At 41.0% G+C, this 17414-nt stretch overlaps 1 protein-coding gene across 3 annotated transcripts in view; it reads right to left on the bottom strand.

Moving 5' to 3' along the window:
* The window catches only part of RBL1 (RB transcriptional corepressor like 1), an 85307-nt gene that overhangs the window by 19438 nt on the left and 48455 nt on the right, over positions 1-17414 (bottom strand). For all 3 annotated transcript variants that reach the window (XM_039479781.2, XM_074406496.1, XM_074406497.1), the window contains 3 exons: positions 15753-15964; positions 3265-3441; positions 302-373 (listed from right to left, as the gene is read on the bottom strand). In XM_039479781.2, the coding sequence (XP_039335715.1) occupies positions 302-373; positions 3265-3441; positions 15753-15964 (461 nt within the window). The remainder of the gene's footprint in view (positions 1-301; positions 374-3264; positions 3442-15752; positions 15965-17414) is intronic.

Consider the following 17414-nt stretch of genomic DNA (forward strand, 5'->3'; position numbering starts at 1 on the left):
AAAATCAGTCTCACATAATTAAAGAATATTATTATACATATCTTTCATTAAATGAGCAAATGGAATGGCAGAACTTATGACAAGTATATGCAACTGTATCGATGAGTCAGAAACAGTCAGATTTCCTGGCTTCTATTGAAACTGTCTTTCAATGAAATTGTCTCTTGAGTTTAATGTTATCCATTAAAGCAGAAAATCTAAAGTATATTAAAACTATAAAAGAAGTTTACCTTTTATATGATTTGTCAGTGGAAAAAGAGCAAATTTATTTTTGGACAGTAGGAAAAATAATGTGACTCACATGACTATTAGCTTGGGGCTGATTCCTGTAACTTTTCATAATTTCTTGAAAAGTTCTTTCTTCTTTTGTTACCTAAGGAAAATAAAAACTGCATTTATCAACTGCTTTTTGAAAGAAAAACGAATCTGAACAAAAACTTTAAGTTGGCACTGAGAGCAGCCTTGCAGAAAACCATTAACCCCAGACCAGTCCATGACTAAAAACCACTAACATTTATGATTTTTTTCTACCTTTAAAGTTCAGCCTTTGTGGCCTGTGGGGACTCACTTAATAGTTTCATTAATCAAAAAGCACTGAAACTGCTATAATGTGACTTTACTAAAATACATTTCTTTATATAAAAAATGATATAAGCAAACTCAGATCTGTTGAATCCCCTGTAGTCTCTAGTTTTATTAATTTTAAAAGTACTTAATTAAAAGTAAATTAACCACATACTAAGGACTGAAAATACTTCACAGTGATTCTCCATAAAACTGAGTAGCTATTATAGGTTTAGGTTCTAACATTCACAACAGACTATAGGGATTCTTTTTTTTTTTTTTTTTTTTTTTGAGACGGAATTTTGCTCTTGTTGCCCAGGCTGGAGTGCAATGGCATGATCTCAGCTCACCGCAACCTCCGCTTCCTGGGTTCAAGGGATTCTTCTGCCTCAGCCTCCCGAGTAGCTGGGATTACAGTTGCAGGCCACTACACCTGGCTAATTTTATATTTTTAGTAGAGACGGGGTTTCTCCATGTTGGTTAGGCTGGTCTTGAACTCCTGACCATGTAATCTGCCCACCCCAGACTCCCAAAGTGCTGGGATTATAGGCATGAGCCATTGTGCCCGACTGTTTCTAATGCTTAGACAGAAGTCACAGTGGTGGCCAAAAGTAAGAAAATGGGTTAGTGATCCAAAAAGGAATTCCTTTTGGTATCTCTGTGATCATAAACTTCATGCAAGTTACTCTTTTCCCCTGCTTCACTGTCCATTAGTGCTAAACCTTTCTCTATAAAGATGAGCTAGAAATGGCAAAGCCTGAACTCTGATTTCCGGAAAACACACATGATTAGTTAGCCTGAACTCTGACAGTCTTCTGGAAAACATGATCTTTTAACTTTTTACAAATAGAACTTTGTATTTGCCACTATTATAAGTCTGAACTTTAAACAGGCTCTCAGATCAGTGTTTCATATCCATCAGTTCATTCAACTTTGGCAACTGTTTCACCCCAGATGCTTTTCCAGAACTACTACCTTCACCATGAAGCTTCATGAGTTTTCCCAATTCAAACTTGGGCTTCTTCAGCATTTTTACTTTTCTAACTAAGGCATCATGGAAAGGATAAATAGATTGGCAAGCCTTTTCTATGTTTTTTTCTAATGCTGTCTAGAATCAATTTATTGACCACTTCAAGTCATTTGTCTATACCTCTTGGGTCATGATTTCCATCATCTTCCTCTGGATTTGGAGGACCTGTTGGTACTGAACACAAGAAGTCTTCTGTATCTGATGTGTTTTTTAGTAAAACCAACACAGAACAGTTGAAGCAAATAACTTTTTTTTAACTTTGGTAGTTTTTTTTTTTTGAGGCGGAGTTTTCCTCGTTACCCAGGCTGGAGTGCAGTGCTGTGATCTCGGCTCACTGCAACCTCCGCCTCCTGGCTTCAGGCAATTCTCCTGCCTCAGCCTCCTGAGTAGCTGGGATTACAGGCACGCGCCACCATGCCCAGCTAATTTTTTTTTTTGTATTTTTAGTAGAGATGAGGTTTCACCATGTTGACCAGGATGGTCTCAATCTCTTGGCCTCGTGATCCACCCGCCTCAGCCTCCCAAAGGGCTAGGATTACAGGCTTGAGCCACCGCGCCCGGCTTACTTTGGTAGTTTTGACATCGACATGAGCATCGACCATGATATGCCATTTTTTGACCATGGAACATACTTTGTCATGAGTAAGATCCGTGTCATGGAAGTTAGGCAGTTTTTGTCCCAAATATCTTTAGTAATCAGGTTGAGTTTTCTAACTGAGACTTCATGATTCTGCAAATCAGCAAGATTCAGTTCAAACACATGACTCCTGAGGCTATCAGATGCAATTTGGTTCCCTGAGTCCTGGTAACTAGCGTCTTTCCAATATTTCTTCTATTGAACATAGCAGATATTTTACATATACCAATATTTCTTAGAAAACAGACCAATCATTTTCTTCTTGGTTCCCTTTTTGCTGCCTTTTGTAAGGTGCTTGTTCTTGTCAACTGCCATAGTTCTACAGTAACAATTATTAAGATCTATTTTTTACAGAGATTTCAAAGAGGCATTGTGGGAGGAGGGTCGCAAAGGAGTTTAATAACATATCCTCTGTCTCAAAAACCTGAAAAATCAAGTTTTAACTGTATATATCTGCTAGGACTGCCTGTGGCCAGTAAGGGCAAGACAAATGATTGTGTCAGATATATCAGAATTTTAAAAAACAAGCAAGATATGTTATTCTATAGCTTAAAACATGTTGTAGCAACTAGAAAGTAAAATGCTCTTCTGAGTCAGCACAATAAATCATGAGAAAGCAACATGCAATATGGTATAGAAACTTTTTTTTTTTTTGAGACAGGGTCTCGCTCTGTTGCTCAGGCTGGGGTGTAGTGTCATGATCTCAGCTCACTGCAGCCCTGGGCTTCTAGGTGCAAGAGATCCTCCCACCTCAATTATCTTTGGCAGAAAAACACCTATAAACTGAGCTTAAAAACTAATTTAATCTACTCAATAATCTAATAGAAAGCCTCCCAGGTAGCTGGGACTATATGTGTAAGCCATAACGCCCAGGTAATTTTTATATTTTTTGTTGAGGCAAGGTTTCACCATGTTGTCCAAGCTGGTCTCAAACTTCTGAGCTCAAGCAATCTGCTCGCCTTGACCTCCCAAAGTGCTGGGATTATAGATGTGAGCCACCATGCCCAGTGTCTTCTTCCAATTTATACATTACCTTTGCCATGATATAAAAGGCACAGAGGAGGAGCTGATCCAAATGCCTGTCTTTCATTAGATCAGGGCAGTGAACTAAAGTGAATTCAAAACACGTCCATATCTTCCTTCGCAACTCATTTGAAACATCCAGTTTTAGACATAGATCACGTAAGCGTACGCTTGCCAAATGATAGACCTAAAATGGAAGGTAACATATTGACGCAAAATGCCAAGTAAATCATTTCTCAGAAAAATTTATTTTTTGAAATGGAGTCTTGCTGTTGTTGCCCAGGCTGGAGTGCAATGGCACAATCTCGGCTCACTGCAGCCTCCGCCTCCCAGGTTGAAGTGATTCTTCTGCCTCAACCTCCTGAGTAGCTGGGATTACAGCATGAACCACCATGCCCAGCTAATTTTTTGTATTTTTAATAAAGATGGGGTTTCACTATGTTGGCCAGGCTGGTCTCGAACTCCTGACCTCAGATGATCCACCTGCCTTGGCCTCCCAAAGTGCTGGGATTACAGGCATGAGCCACTGTGTCCGGCCTCAAATTTTTATGTCTTACCAGGAACATGGGCTTCAGGCCAAGATTAAAAAACATACTGTTGATATACTACACTAAATAACATTTCTGTTCTATAGGACTAGTTCACTGCTATGGCAGGAGGATATAGATTAGAGCAAAACTACTTAACATTTTTTTAAGATGTCATCTGTTACTCTATGCTGCCGACTATGTAAAGTAAGAAAAACTGAAATGTAGGATTTACCTGCATCATGACAATTATGAATGTATAATTTTTCTTTCTTCTTTTTTTTTAGGTGGATTCTTGCTCTGTCACCCAGGCTGGAGGGCAGTGGCACCATCTTGGCTCACTGAAACCACTACCTTCTGTGTTCAAGCAATTCTCCTGCCTCAGCCTCCCGAGTAACTGGGCTTATAGGTGCATGCCACCGCTCCTGGCTAATGTCTGTATTTTTAATACAGACGGGGTTTCACCATGTTGGCCAGGCTGGTCTTGAACTCTTAACCTCAAGTAATCCACCCACCTTGGCCTCCCAAAGTGCTGGGATTACAGGTGTGAGCCACCATGCCTGGCTGAATTTTTCAAAGCTTAGAAGTCTGTCTATTCTCTTTGGGTTCAGGTAAAATTCCTAAGAGGCCTAACATGCCAAATAATAAATGTCTGACTCCAAAAGAGTCAGAAAGCAAAACCATTTAAAAAATTGCTCCTATATTCTATACTGTTTTTATGACCACAATGGGAACAAAATAGGAATGTTAAAATAAATAAGATACAAAGTTTTTTTTTAAGCATGTCAAAGTAAATTCAGTTCAATTCCCTGAGCCCTGAGCCTTTTATATGTATTCTTTATATGAACTGATACTAATGCAAATGGCCCTAAGATCCTGCAAGATTGTTTTGTTATTTTAAGTAGTGATAACCCTGATGTGGTATTCCTAAACAAGACTATTCTATTCAAATTCTTGTTATTTTTGAGACAGGGGTCTCATTCTGTAGCCTAAGTTGGTAAGCTGGAGTGCAGTGGCATGATCTCGGCTCACTGCAACCTCTGCCTCCCAGGCTCAACTGATTCTCGTGTCTCAGCCTTCCAGGTAGCTGAGACTACAGATACATGCCACTATGCCTGGCTTTTTTTTGTGTGTGTTTTAGTAGAGATGGGGTTTCACCATGTTGCCCACAGTGGTCTTGAACTCCTGAGTTCAGAGGATCCACACACCTTGGCCTCCCAAAGTGCTGGGATTACAAGTATGAGCCACTGTGTCCAGCCCAAACTATGTCTTTAAATGTCCAGAGGGAAAAAAAAGAGAGAAAGAAGTTACCCCTTACAGAAAATTATCTTTGGCAGAAAAACACCTACAAGCTTAAAAACTGATTTAAGCTGCTCAGTAATCTAATATAAAGAGAGACAAATAGTTGACTACAAAGCTGCCAGTGATTTATTTTATAGCAGACAATTTTCTGCATCCTCTCCCCTTGTTTCTGGTCCAGCCATGCTGAGGAAATGGTAGGGTCAGAGCAGAGGGAAAGATGCTAGAACTCTATATTCATGAAAGGAGAAAATAAGAGATATAGTCCTGGCTAGAAGAATTTTAAAAATATGTAATTAACTAATACTTGGTAAAGTTTCTCTTACAGAGCTGATCCAATGCACAGATACACATATGCTGGGAAGGCTTTTGAGTCTAACCAAAAATTCACAGTAAATTCTATTTAGGCATAGAACACCAGCATCACACTGAGTTCAGCATAATCATTATAATTTATTCAGTGAATGGTTTTGAATTAATTATAGATTCAGACATTTCAGTTCCTTTTTTTTTTTTTTTTTGAGATGGAGTTTCGCTCTTGTTACCCAGGCTGGAGTGCAATGGCGCGAATTTGGCTCATGGCAACCTCCGCCTCCTGGGTTCAGGCAATTCTCCTGCCTCAGCCTCCTGAGTAGCTGGGATTACAGGCACGTGCCACCATGCCCAGCTGATTTTTTGTATTTTTAGTAGAGATAGGGTTTCACCATGTTGACCAGGATGGTCTCGATCTCTTGACCTTGTGATCCACCCGCCTCAGCCTCCCAAAGTGCTGGGATTACAGGCGTGAGCCACCGCGCCCGGCCTCAGTTCCTTTTATAATATTTTCTAGCTTCTAATCTGTATGGAGTAGGTTATATTTAAATGAAAGGAAAAGTATATTAGATTCTAAAACAACATTCAAAATAAAGAATTCACCAAAAAAAGCCTTATTTATGTCAAACTTAGATTAATTATCAAAGGCAGAAATGTACTATTTTGAAAATTAAAAATGGGAAGTGAATGGGGAAATGACTGTATTTTCTCTTTTTTTGAGTCAAAGTCTCACTCTGTTGCCCAGGCTGGAGTGCAGTGGCATGATCTTGGCTCATTGCAACCTCTGCCTCCCTGGTTCAAGTGATTCTCCTGCCTCAGCCTCCCGAGTAGCTGGGATTACAGGCACATGCCACCAAAACATGCCTGGCTAATTTTTTTTTCTATTTTTAGTAGAGACAGGGTTTCACCATTGTTGGCCACTTGGCCTCCCAAAGTGCTGGGATTACAGGTGTGAGCCACTGCACCCGGCCTATAGTTTAAAGCTCTGTTTTTTAAACAGTCCTCAGGCATAGGAAGGGGTGGAGGGACAGAGGAGAGAAGCCAGTAAAGGTGATGAAAAGAACAATACTCTCTCTTTTTTTTTTTTTTTTTTGAGACGGAGTTTCGCTCTTGTTACCCAGGCTGGAGTGCAATGGCACGATCTCGGCTCACCGCAACCTCCGCCTCCTGGGTTCAGGCAATTCTCCTGCCTCAGCCTCCTGAGTAGCTGGGATTACAGGCACGCACCACCATGCCCAGCTAATTTTTTGTATTTTTAGTAGAGACGGGGTTTCACCATGTTGACCAGGATGGTCTCGATCTCTTGACCTTGTGATCCACCCGCCTCTGCCTCCCAAAGTGCTGGGATTACAGGCTTGAGCCACCGCGCCCGGCAACAATACTCTCTCTTAACCATCCTACCTGCCAATCAAAGTAGCCCTGCTTTTATAGATTTTGTTTATATTTCTGGAGACTATTTCATTCAAAGGGGTTTCCCTACAAGATAAAATTCCTTGGGTAATCAGCTGCTCCAAAACCCACAATGTAATGAAAATAAATGAGCTATAATTGAAAGGAACAGAAGACAAAGAATAGTTGTAGAAGCTATAAATATAAGTTGATTTCCAGTGTCTCCTCCTCTTCAGCATTAACAGACCCTTGACACTTACACCCAGCTTCCTGTAATAAAGGCTATATTTGCCCCCTTGAAAATTTTGGCTGGGCATGGTGGCTCATACCTGTAATCTCAGCACCTTGGGAGGGTGAGGTGGACAGACTGCTTGAGCCCAGGAGTTTGAAACCAGCCTTAGCAACTTAGCAAAACCCCTTTTCTACAAAAAAATTTAAAAATTAGCTGGGCGTGGCAGCCCGTGCCTATAGTCCCAGCTACTCAGGAAAGCTGATATGGGAGGATTGCTAGAGACTGGGAGGTTGAGGCTGCAGTATGCCACAATCTTGCCACTGCACCCCAGCTTGGGTGACAGAGTAAGACACTGTCTCCAAAAAGGAAAAAACAAAACAAAACAAAACACCAAATTCTAGAAGTGGCTATATGACTACTAAACGGAAAATAAACAGCACTGGTGTATGTAACTTCTAGGACAGGTTCTGAAGGTGAGGAGGCATGCTCTTTTTCTTCCTGCTGGCTAGAATGCAGATATGGTATCTGGAAGGGAAGCAGTCATCATGGACTGAGTTAGAAATCTTATGTTGAGAACGGCCAAAAAAGCCTTGAAGGGACCTGGGTTCTTAATGATAGTGATAACCATGGCAGTCCCACACTGCTTACACAGACTTTACATGAAAGATAAATTCTTTTCTTATTTAAGCTACTATTATTTTCAAACAGCTAAACCAAAATCTAAGAAATAAATAGATGATCGCTATGCCCAAGGTCAGAAAACACATTAGAGGTACTGTGAAAGAAACAGGATTTGAATAAAAACATAAAAAATAATCCTCACATTTTCTCTTACTATAAAATGATCTAGGCCAGGCATAGTGGCTCATGCCTATAATCCCAGCACTTTGGGAGGCCGAGGTGGGCAGATAATTTGAGGTCAGCAGTTTGAAACCAGCCTGGCCAACACCGGCCAATGCTATCTCTATTAAAAAATATACAAATTAGGTGGGCATGATGGCATGTGCCTGTAATCCCAGCTACTAGGAAGGCTGAGGCAGGAGAATCACTTGAACCCAGGTAGGGGAGGTTGTAGTGAGCCAAGATTATGCAATGCACTTCAGCCTTGGTGACTGAGACTCTGTGTCACAAAAAAACCAACAAAAAAACAAACTATCTAATTCAGAGTGTGGGCTGAGACTTTCCATGACAGTAAGTGACAAAAGAATGGAGAAAAACATGATTGGGGAAGCATAAATTATGGAAGATTTATTTAGCACAGAGGAAAAAGGACACATAAAAAATTATTACAGGAATAATTGGCTGGGCATGGTGGCTCACACCTGTAATCCCAGAACTTTGGGAGGCTGAAGTGTGAGCATCATTTGAGCCCAGGAGTTTGAGATGAGCCTGGGAAACACAGCGAGACTTCGTGTCTACAAAAATAAAAAATTAGCTGGGTAGGTGGGGTGGTGCACGCCTGTGGTCCTACTACTCATGAGGCAGGAGGATCTCTTGAGCCTGGGAGGCAGACCGCGGTGAGCTATGATCATGCCTCTGAACTCTAATCTGGACGATAGAGCAAGACCCTGTCTCAAAAATACTAAAAGAACAATTAGTAGCGAAATACACTTAAATTTGCCTATAGTCCCAGCTACTCAGAGGGTAAGGAAGGAGGATCACTTGAGCCCAGGTGTTTGGGGCTATAGCATGCAATAAGTGTGCTTGTGAATAGCCACTCTACTTCAACCTGGGCAACAGAATGGCCTAGTCAACCATCTAGTTGTGGGATGCATTGCAGTCATGTTTGGTTATAAATATCTGATTAATATGTCTATCTTATTAGAAGCTGATGATCAAAATGTGCTTGTAAGAGATAGGACAAATTAAAGTTATGTATAAGGCCAACGTTTCAGTTCCTTTTCATTAATATTAAAATAATTTAGGCATTATAATAAGAACTGGTCATATGCTAATTTAAAAGGTAACACACTAAATTTATTTTTTATTTTTGGAGATAGGGTCTTATTCTGTTGCTCGGGCTGGAGTGTAGTGGCATTTTCTTAAGCTCACTGAAGCCTCAAATTCATGGGTTCATGTGATCCTCCCACTTCAGCTTCCAGTGTAGCTGGACTACAGGTATATGTCACCATGCCCAGCTAATTTTTTAATTATTTGGTAAAGACTGGGTCTCGCTATGTTACCCAGGCTGCTTTGGAATTACAAGCCTCAAGAGACCCTCTTGCCTTGGCCTCTGAAAGTACTAAAATTATAGGGATGAGCCACCATGACTGGCTTAGATTTATAATAAAAATTATGGGCCGGGCACGGTGGCTCAAGCCTGTAATCCCAGCACTTTGGGAGGCCAAGGCGGGTGGATCACGAGGTCAAGAGATCGAGACCATCCTGGTCAACCTGGTGAAACCCCGTCTCTACTAGAAATACAAAAAATTAGCTGGGCATGGTGGCACGTGCCTGTAATCCCAGCTACTCAGGAGGCTGAGGCAGGAGAATTGCCTGAACCCAGGAGGTGGAAGCTGCGGTGAGCCGAGATCGAGCCACTGCACTCCAGCCTGGGTAACAAGAGCGAAACTCTGTCTCAAAAAAAAAAAAAAAAAAAAAAAAAAAAATATGGGTCACAGCTGAGCATGGTGGCTCATGCCTGTAATCCCAGCACTTTGGGAGGCCATGGTGGGCAGATCACCTGAGATCAGGAGTTTGAGACCAGGCTGGCCAACATGGTGAAACCACATTTCTATTAAAAATACAAAAATTAGGCCGGGCGCGGTGGCTCAAGCCTGTAATCCCAGCACTTTGGGAGGCCGAGGCAGGTGGATCACGAGGTCAAGAGATCGAGACCATCCCGGTCAACATGGTGAAACCCCGTCTCTACTAAAAATACAAAAAATTAGCTGGGCATGGTGGCACATGCCTGTAATCCCAGCTACTCAGGAGGCCGAGGCAGGAGAATTGCCTGAACCCAGGAGGCGGAGGTTGCGGTGAGCCAAGATCGTGCCATTGCACTCCAGCCTGGGTAACAAGAGTGAAACTCCATCTCCAAAAAAAAAAAAAAAAAAAAAAATACAAAAATTAGGCCGGGCGCGGTGGCTCAAGCCTGTAATCCCAGCACTTTGGGAGGCCGAGGCGGGTGGATCACGAGGTCAAGAGATCGAGACCATCCTGGTCAACATAGTGAAACCCCGTCTCTACTAAAAATACAAAAAATTAGCTGGGCATGGTGGCGCATGCCTGTAATCCCAGCTACTCAGGAGGCCGAGACAGGAGAATTGCCTGAGCCCAGGAGCCGGAGGTTGCAGTGAGCCGAGATCACGCCATTGCACTCCAGCCTGGGTAACAAGAGCAAAACTCCGTCTCAAAAAAAAAAAAAAAAAAAAAAATTAGCCAGTTGTGGCGGTGCACACCTGTCGTCCCAGCTACTTGGGAGGGTGAGGCAGGTGAATTGTGTGAACCTGGGAGACAGAGGCTGTAATGAGCCAAGACTGCAACACTGCACTCCAGCCTGGGCAACAGAGTAAGACTCTGTCTCAAAAAAAACACCAAAAATAAATAAATTATGGGTTGGGTATCATGACTCACACCAGTGATCCCAGTGCTTTGGGAGGTCAAAGAGGGAGGATCACTTGAGCCAGGAGGTCGAGGTTACAGTGAGCCATGATCATGCCACAGTACTGTAGCTTGAGTGACAGAGCAAGACCTTGTCTCTAAAAAGAAAAAACGATTAAAAAAAACAAATGTAGCCTTCCCATAGTATCCCACTAATCTTTAGAATGAATCTTTGCTCATTCATCCATGGGATCCAGGATGTATTTGTCCCACAGTGAACTCTGTTCTATAATAACATAACACAATGGAGTTTCAGTAAATTCCAGAAGCTGGCCAACTACTTAAAGTTATAGAAGAATACAAGCTGGCAAAAAACTAAGTTAGATCTGAAAACGAAATCAAATCCTGTGAGCCTGAGTCTAAACATAGCTTACCAAGATCATGATGTTCTCTTGAGGGGTCAAATGTATTTTTTTTTTTTTTTTGAGATGGAGTCTTGCTGTCGCCAGGCTGGAGGGCAGTGGTGGATCTTGGTTCACTGCAACCTCTGCCTCTCAGGTTCAAGTGATTCTTCTGCCTCAGCCTCCCCAGTAGCTGGGACTATAGGCAGGTGTCACCATGCTCAGCTAATTTTTTGTATTTTTAGTAGAGATGGGGGTTTCACCATGTTGGCCAGGATGGACTTGATCTCTTGACTTCAGGATCTGCCCACCTTGGCCTCCCAAAGTGCTGGGATTACAGGCATAAGCCACTACCCCCAGCCCAAATATATTTTTTAAATGGCTAAGGGTACATTACTTGATAGCAAAGCCAGACAAAGAAAGCATAAGAAAAAAATACAGACCGCTATATTTTATGAATACTGGTGCAAAACTCCTCAACTAAATACTAGCAAAACAAATTCAACAGCATATGAAGAGGATATACACCATGACCAAGTAGAATTTATTCTTAGAAGGTAATGATAATTTAACATAAGGAAATCAATCTGTATAACACACCATATTAACAGAACAAAGGGAAAAAAGCTATATAATCATTTCAATACAGAGAAAGCATTTGACAAAATTTAACACCCTTTTATAATAAAACTACTTAACAAGCTAGGAAGAGAAAGAAACTACCTAAACATAATAAAGGATATACAGTCATCCTTTGGTATACACAGATTTGTTCCAGGAGCCCCTGCATATACCTGAATCTGTGCATACTCAAGTTCCGCATTTGGCCCTGTGGAACCCCCATGTACAAAAAGTTGGCCCTTGGCCAGGTGCAGTGGCTCACCCCTGCAATCCCAGCACTTTGGGAGGACAAGGAGGGAGGATCACCTAAGGTCAGGAGTTCAACACCAGCCTGATTAATCTGGTGAAACTCTGTCTCTACTAAAACATAAAAATTAGCTGGGCATGGTGGTCTGCTCTGTAATTCCAGCTACTTGGGAGCCCGAGGCAGAAGACTTGCTTGAACCTGGGAGGGGGAGGTTGCAGTCAGCCAAGTTAGTGCCACTGCACTCCAGCCTAAATAGCAGAGCAAGAGTCCATCTCCCCGCAAAAAAAAAAACAAAAAAAAAAAACAAACTTGGCCCTCTGTATACAGAGGTTTCACATTCCTCAAATATTGTATTTTCATGCTATGTTGGCTTAATAACATCTGTACATAAGTGGATTTGTACAGTGCAAAAACATATTGTTCGAGGGTCAACCGTATATAAAAAACCCACAGCTGGCTGGGCGTGGTGGCTCAAGCCTGTAATCCCAGCACTTTGGGAGGCCGAGGCGGGTGGATCACAAGGTCAAGAGATCGAGACCATCCTGGTCAACATGGTGAAACCCCGTCTCTACTAAAAATACTAAAAATTAGCTGGGCATGGTGGCGCGTGCCTGTAATCCCAACTACTCAGGAGGCTGAGGCAGGAGAATTGCCTGAACCTGGGAGGCAGAGGTTGCAGTGAGCCGAGACAGCGCCATTGCACTCCAGCCTGGGTAACAAGAGTGAAACTCCGTCTCAAAAAAAAAAACAAACCCACAGCTAACATCATATTCAAAAACTGAAAACCTAAAAGCTGTTGCTCTAAGATCAGGAGTAAGACAAGGATGTTTGCTTTTGCCAATTTTATTCAATATAGAACTGGAAATCCTAGCCAGAGCAATTAAGCAGGAAAAAGAAATCCAAATTGGAAAGAAAGAAGTAAAATTATCTTTGTTCACAGATGACATGATCTTATATATGGAAAACCCAAAAAAACCTAAAGAATCTGTAAAAACTAATAGAACTAATAAATAAATCAGCAAAGCTGCAAAATAAAAAAATCAATACACCACCACCACCACTTGTGTTCCATTATATTAATGAACAATCTAAAAAATGAAATTAAGAAAACAATTCCACTTACAATAGCATCAAAAACAATACAATACTTAGGAATAATCTTAAGCAAGGACTTGTCTTGCAAAAGACATATACTGAAAACTACAAAATGTTGCTAAAAGAAATCAAGACACAAATGAATGAAAAGACATCTTATGGTCATGGACTGGAAGACTTAATATTCTTAAGATGTCAACACTAGCCAATGCAATCTCTATATTCAATGCAATCTCTATCAAAATTCCAACAATGTGTTTGCAGAAAGAGAAAAACCCATCCTAAAATTCATATGGACTGTCAAGAAATCCTGAATAGTCAAAACTTAATAAAGAAAAACAAAGTTGGAGGTCTCACACCTCCTGATTTTAAAACTTGTGACACAAAGCTATGGTTATCAAAACAGTGTGGTACTGAATACAGACCACACTGAATACAGACCACAAAATCCTTGTTGAAAAGTGTAATCCCAGCACTTTGGGAGGCCAAGGTAGGTGTATCACCTGAGGTCAGTAGTTTGAAACCAGCCTGACCAGTATGGTGAAACCCCATCTCTACCAAAAATACAAAAATTAGCCAGACATGGTGGCATAAGCCTGTAGTCTCAGCTACTTGGGAGGCTGGGACAGGAGAACTGCTTGAACCGGGGAGGTGGGGGTTGTAGTGAGCTGAGATCACACCACTGCACTCCAGTCTGGGCGACAGAGTGAGACTCCATCTCAAAAAAAAAAACCCCCAAAAAACAAAACAAAACAAAAAACTAGCCAGGCATGGTGGCATGTTCCTGTAGTCCTAGCTACCTGGGAGATTGAGGTGGGAGGATCATTTGAACATGGGAGGTGGAGGCTGCAGTGAGCTGTGATTGTGCCACTGCATTCTAGCCTGGGTGACAAAGTGAGACACTGTCTCAAAAAAAAAAATTAGCTATAATAGGCTGGGCACAGTGGTTCGCACCTGTAATCCCAGCACTTTGGGAGGCCGAGGTGGTTGGATCACTAGGTCAGGAGTTCAAGAACAGCCTAACTGGCCAAGATGCTGAAAGCTCGTCTCTACTAAAACTACAAAAATTAGCTGTGCACGGTGGCAGGTGCCTGTAAATCCAGCTACTCAGGAGGCTGAGGCAGGGGTTGCAGTGAGCCAAGATCGTGGCATTGCATTCCAGCCTAGGTGACAGAGTGAGACTCCATCTCAGAAAATAAATAAATAAATAAAAATAGACACAATAAATGTAAGAGCTAAAAACTATACAATTCTTAGATGAAAACATAGGGGAAATGTTTCATAATACTGGATTTGGCAATGATTTCTTATATGTGACACCAAAAACAAAGACAATAAATAAAAAGAATAGATAAATTGACTTTATTAAAATTAAAAACTTTCATGTGTCAAGAACACTATCAACAGAATGAGAAGACAACCCATATGATGGGAGAAAATATTTGTAAATAGTGTATTTTATAGGGGATTAATGTCTAGAATACATAAAGAACTCCTACAATTCAACAACAAAACCCAAAAAACATAATTAAAAAATGAGCAAAAGGCTTGAACAGACATTTCTACAATGAAGATATATAGATGGGCAAAAGCACATGAAAAGATACTCAACATCACTAATCATTAGGGAACTGAAAATTGAAACTATAATAAGATGTCTCTTTACACTCACTGGATGGCCATTATCAAAAAAACAAATAAACCAGAAAACGCCAAAGGTTGGCAAGGATGTGAAGAACTTGGAACACTTGTGCCTTGCTAGTAGGAATGTAAAATGGTCTAGCCACTGTGGAAAATGGTATCATGGTTCCTCAGAAAATTAAATACTGAATTACTCTTCTATTTCTGGGAATACACCCAAAGGAATTGAAAGCAGAGACTTGAATAGATATTTGTTGCTATTTTTTTTTTTCTTCTTAAGGCAGGGCCTTGTTCTGTTGCCCAGGCTGGAGTGCAGTGGCATGATCTCAACTTATTGTAGCCTCAACCTCCTGGGCTCAAGTGATCCTCCTACTTCAGCTTCCAAAGTAGCCAGGACTATAGGCATATGCCACTATACCTGGCTATTTTTTTTTTAATATTTTAAATTTTTTGTAGAGATAAAGTCTCACTGTGTTGCCCAGGGTGGTCTCAAACTCCTGGGTTCAAGTAATCTTCCTGCCTCAGCCTCACAAAGTGCTGGGATTATAGGCGTGAGCTACTGCACCTGGTCTGAACAGATATCTGTACACAAATGTTCACAGCAGCATTATTCACAATAGTCAAAAAGTAGAGACAACCCAAATGCCCATCAACAGATGATTGAATAAACAAAATGTGGTATTAAAAAAAAAAAAAGCATATTCATACAATGGAATTTTTTTTCTTTTGTTCTCTTTTTTCTCTTCTTTATACAATGGAATATTATTCAGCATTGAAAAGAAAGGAAATTCTGGCACAAGCTATAATATGGATGAACCTACATGACATTATGCTAAGCCAGTCACAAAAAGAACAAATATATGATTTCACTCATGTGAGGAACCTAGAGTAGTCAAATTCACAGAAACAGAAAGTAGAATAGTAGTTGCCAGAAGCTGGGGGAAGGGAGAAATGGGTACAGAGTTTCAGAATGGGAAGACAAAAATGTTCTGGAGATGGATGGTAGTAATATTGAATAGCTGCACAATAATGTGAATGTATTTAATACAGTTGAACTATATACTTAAAAATGGTTAAAATGATAAAATTTGTTATGTATATTAAAAAAAAGAGACCAAAGTCTATCTCTGTTACTCAATCTTTCTTCCACTGATTAAATGAACTCTTTTTAAATGCTATAGAAACACATACCTTTCTGTAAAATAGTGCTAAGGACCCAGTTCTCTTTGGTTTGCTTATTCCAGTTGGATGTACCTCTTGTGCTTTAGTCAGATTGGTCTGTTTTGGAGAAGCACCAATTAATGAATGAGCAGTAAGTGATACAGGACTCTTGACTTTGGAATCTTGATTTGTATTCATGGAAATAGGTATCAGCATGATCTCTCCAGCATCATTTGCAACACCTGAATGTATAAGCATTATTAGAAATAATCTGCATATATTCTTGAAAAATTGTCAACTACATATAGTTTGTCAATTACACATACATACATTTGTGTGTATTAAAAGGCTACAAAACAGTAATTCTAGGTTATGACTGAATTCTTTTTTCTTTTTTTGAGACAGGGTCTCACTTGGTCACCCAGGGTGAAGTGCAGTGGCGCCATCTCAGCTCATTGCAGCCTTGACCTCCTGGGCTTAAGTGATCCTCCCACTTCAAGCCCCTCAAATAGCTGGGACTACAGGTGCAAGCCATCATGCCTGGCTATTTTTTTGTATATATATTTTTTAAGAGAGTTTTGCCATGTTCCCCAGGTTGGTCTCGAACTCCTGAGCTCAAGCGATCTGCCTGCCTCAATCTCTCAAAGTGCTAGGATTACAGGCATGAGCCACTGTACCCAGCATTTTTTTTTTTTTTTTTTTTTAGACAGAGCCTTGCTCTGTCACCCAGGTAGGAGTGCAGTGGTATGATCTTGGCTCACTTTAACCTCTGACTCTCAGGTTCAAGTGATTCTGCTGCCTTAGCCTCCCAAGTAGCTGGGACTACAGGCATGTGCCACCACACCCAGCTAAATTTTTTTGTATTTTTAGTAGAGACAGGGTTTCACCACGTTGGCCAGGCTGGTTTCAAACTTCTGACCTCATGTGATCTGCCCAGCTTCCCAAAGTGCTGGGATTACAGGTTTGAGCCACTATGCTGGGCTTCCGCCCCCCACCCCCATGTATATATATATATATTTTTGAGACAAGGTCTTGCTCTGTTGTCCTAACTGGAGTGCAGTGGCGTGATCATGGCTCACTGCAGCCTCAAATTCTGGGCTTATGATTCTCCTGCTTCAGCCTCCTGAGTAGCTGGGACCACAGACATACATCACCATGCCCAGCTAATTTAATTTTTTGTAGAGATAGGATATTACTAATGTTGCCCAGTCTGGTTCTCAAACTCCTGGGCTAAAGTGATCCTCTTGCCTCAGTCTCTAAAAGTGCTGGGATTACAGGTGTAAGCTACCACGCCCCGCACAAATCCTTATTTTCTGTTTTTTCCCTGAAACAAGAATATTCTGTTTTGTTTTCGTACTTTAAATTTACTGAAAAGAAGCATTTTTTTTTCTTTATTTTGTATGTGGCTGTGATGCATTTATAGTTTAAATTTATTGAAAAAAAAAGCATTAAACTTTTTTAAAGCACTTTAGATGTTGGTCAAAGAACAGAATTTTTGCTCAAACATACACACTGAAAAGGTCAGATAAGAAAATAAAAAATAAGTAGTTCAGGAGTTTGAAACCTGGGCAACATGGTGAAACCCCATCTCTACCACAAATACAAAAAATTAGCTGGGAGTGGTGGCACTTGCCTGTGATCTCAGCTACTCAGGAGGCTGAGGTGGGAGGATCACTTGAGCCTGGGAGCAAA

Source organism: Saimiri boliviensis, chromosome 9 (genome assembly GCF_048565385.1).
Source record: "Saimiri boliviensis isolate mSaiBol1 chromosome 9, mSaiBol1.pri, whole genome shotgun sequence".
In the NCBI taxonomy this organism is placed as follows: domain Eukaryota; kingdom Metazoa; phylum Chordata; class Mammalia; order Primates; family Cebidae; genus Saimiri; species Saimiri boliviensis.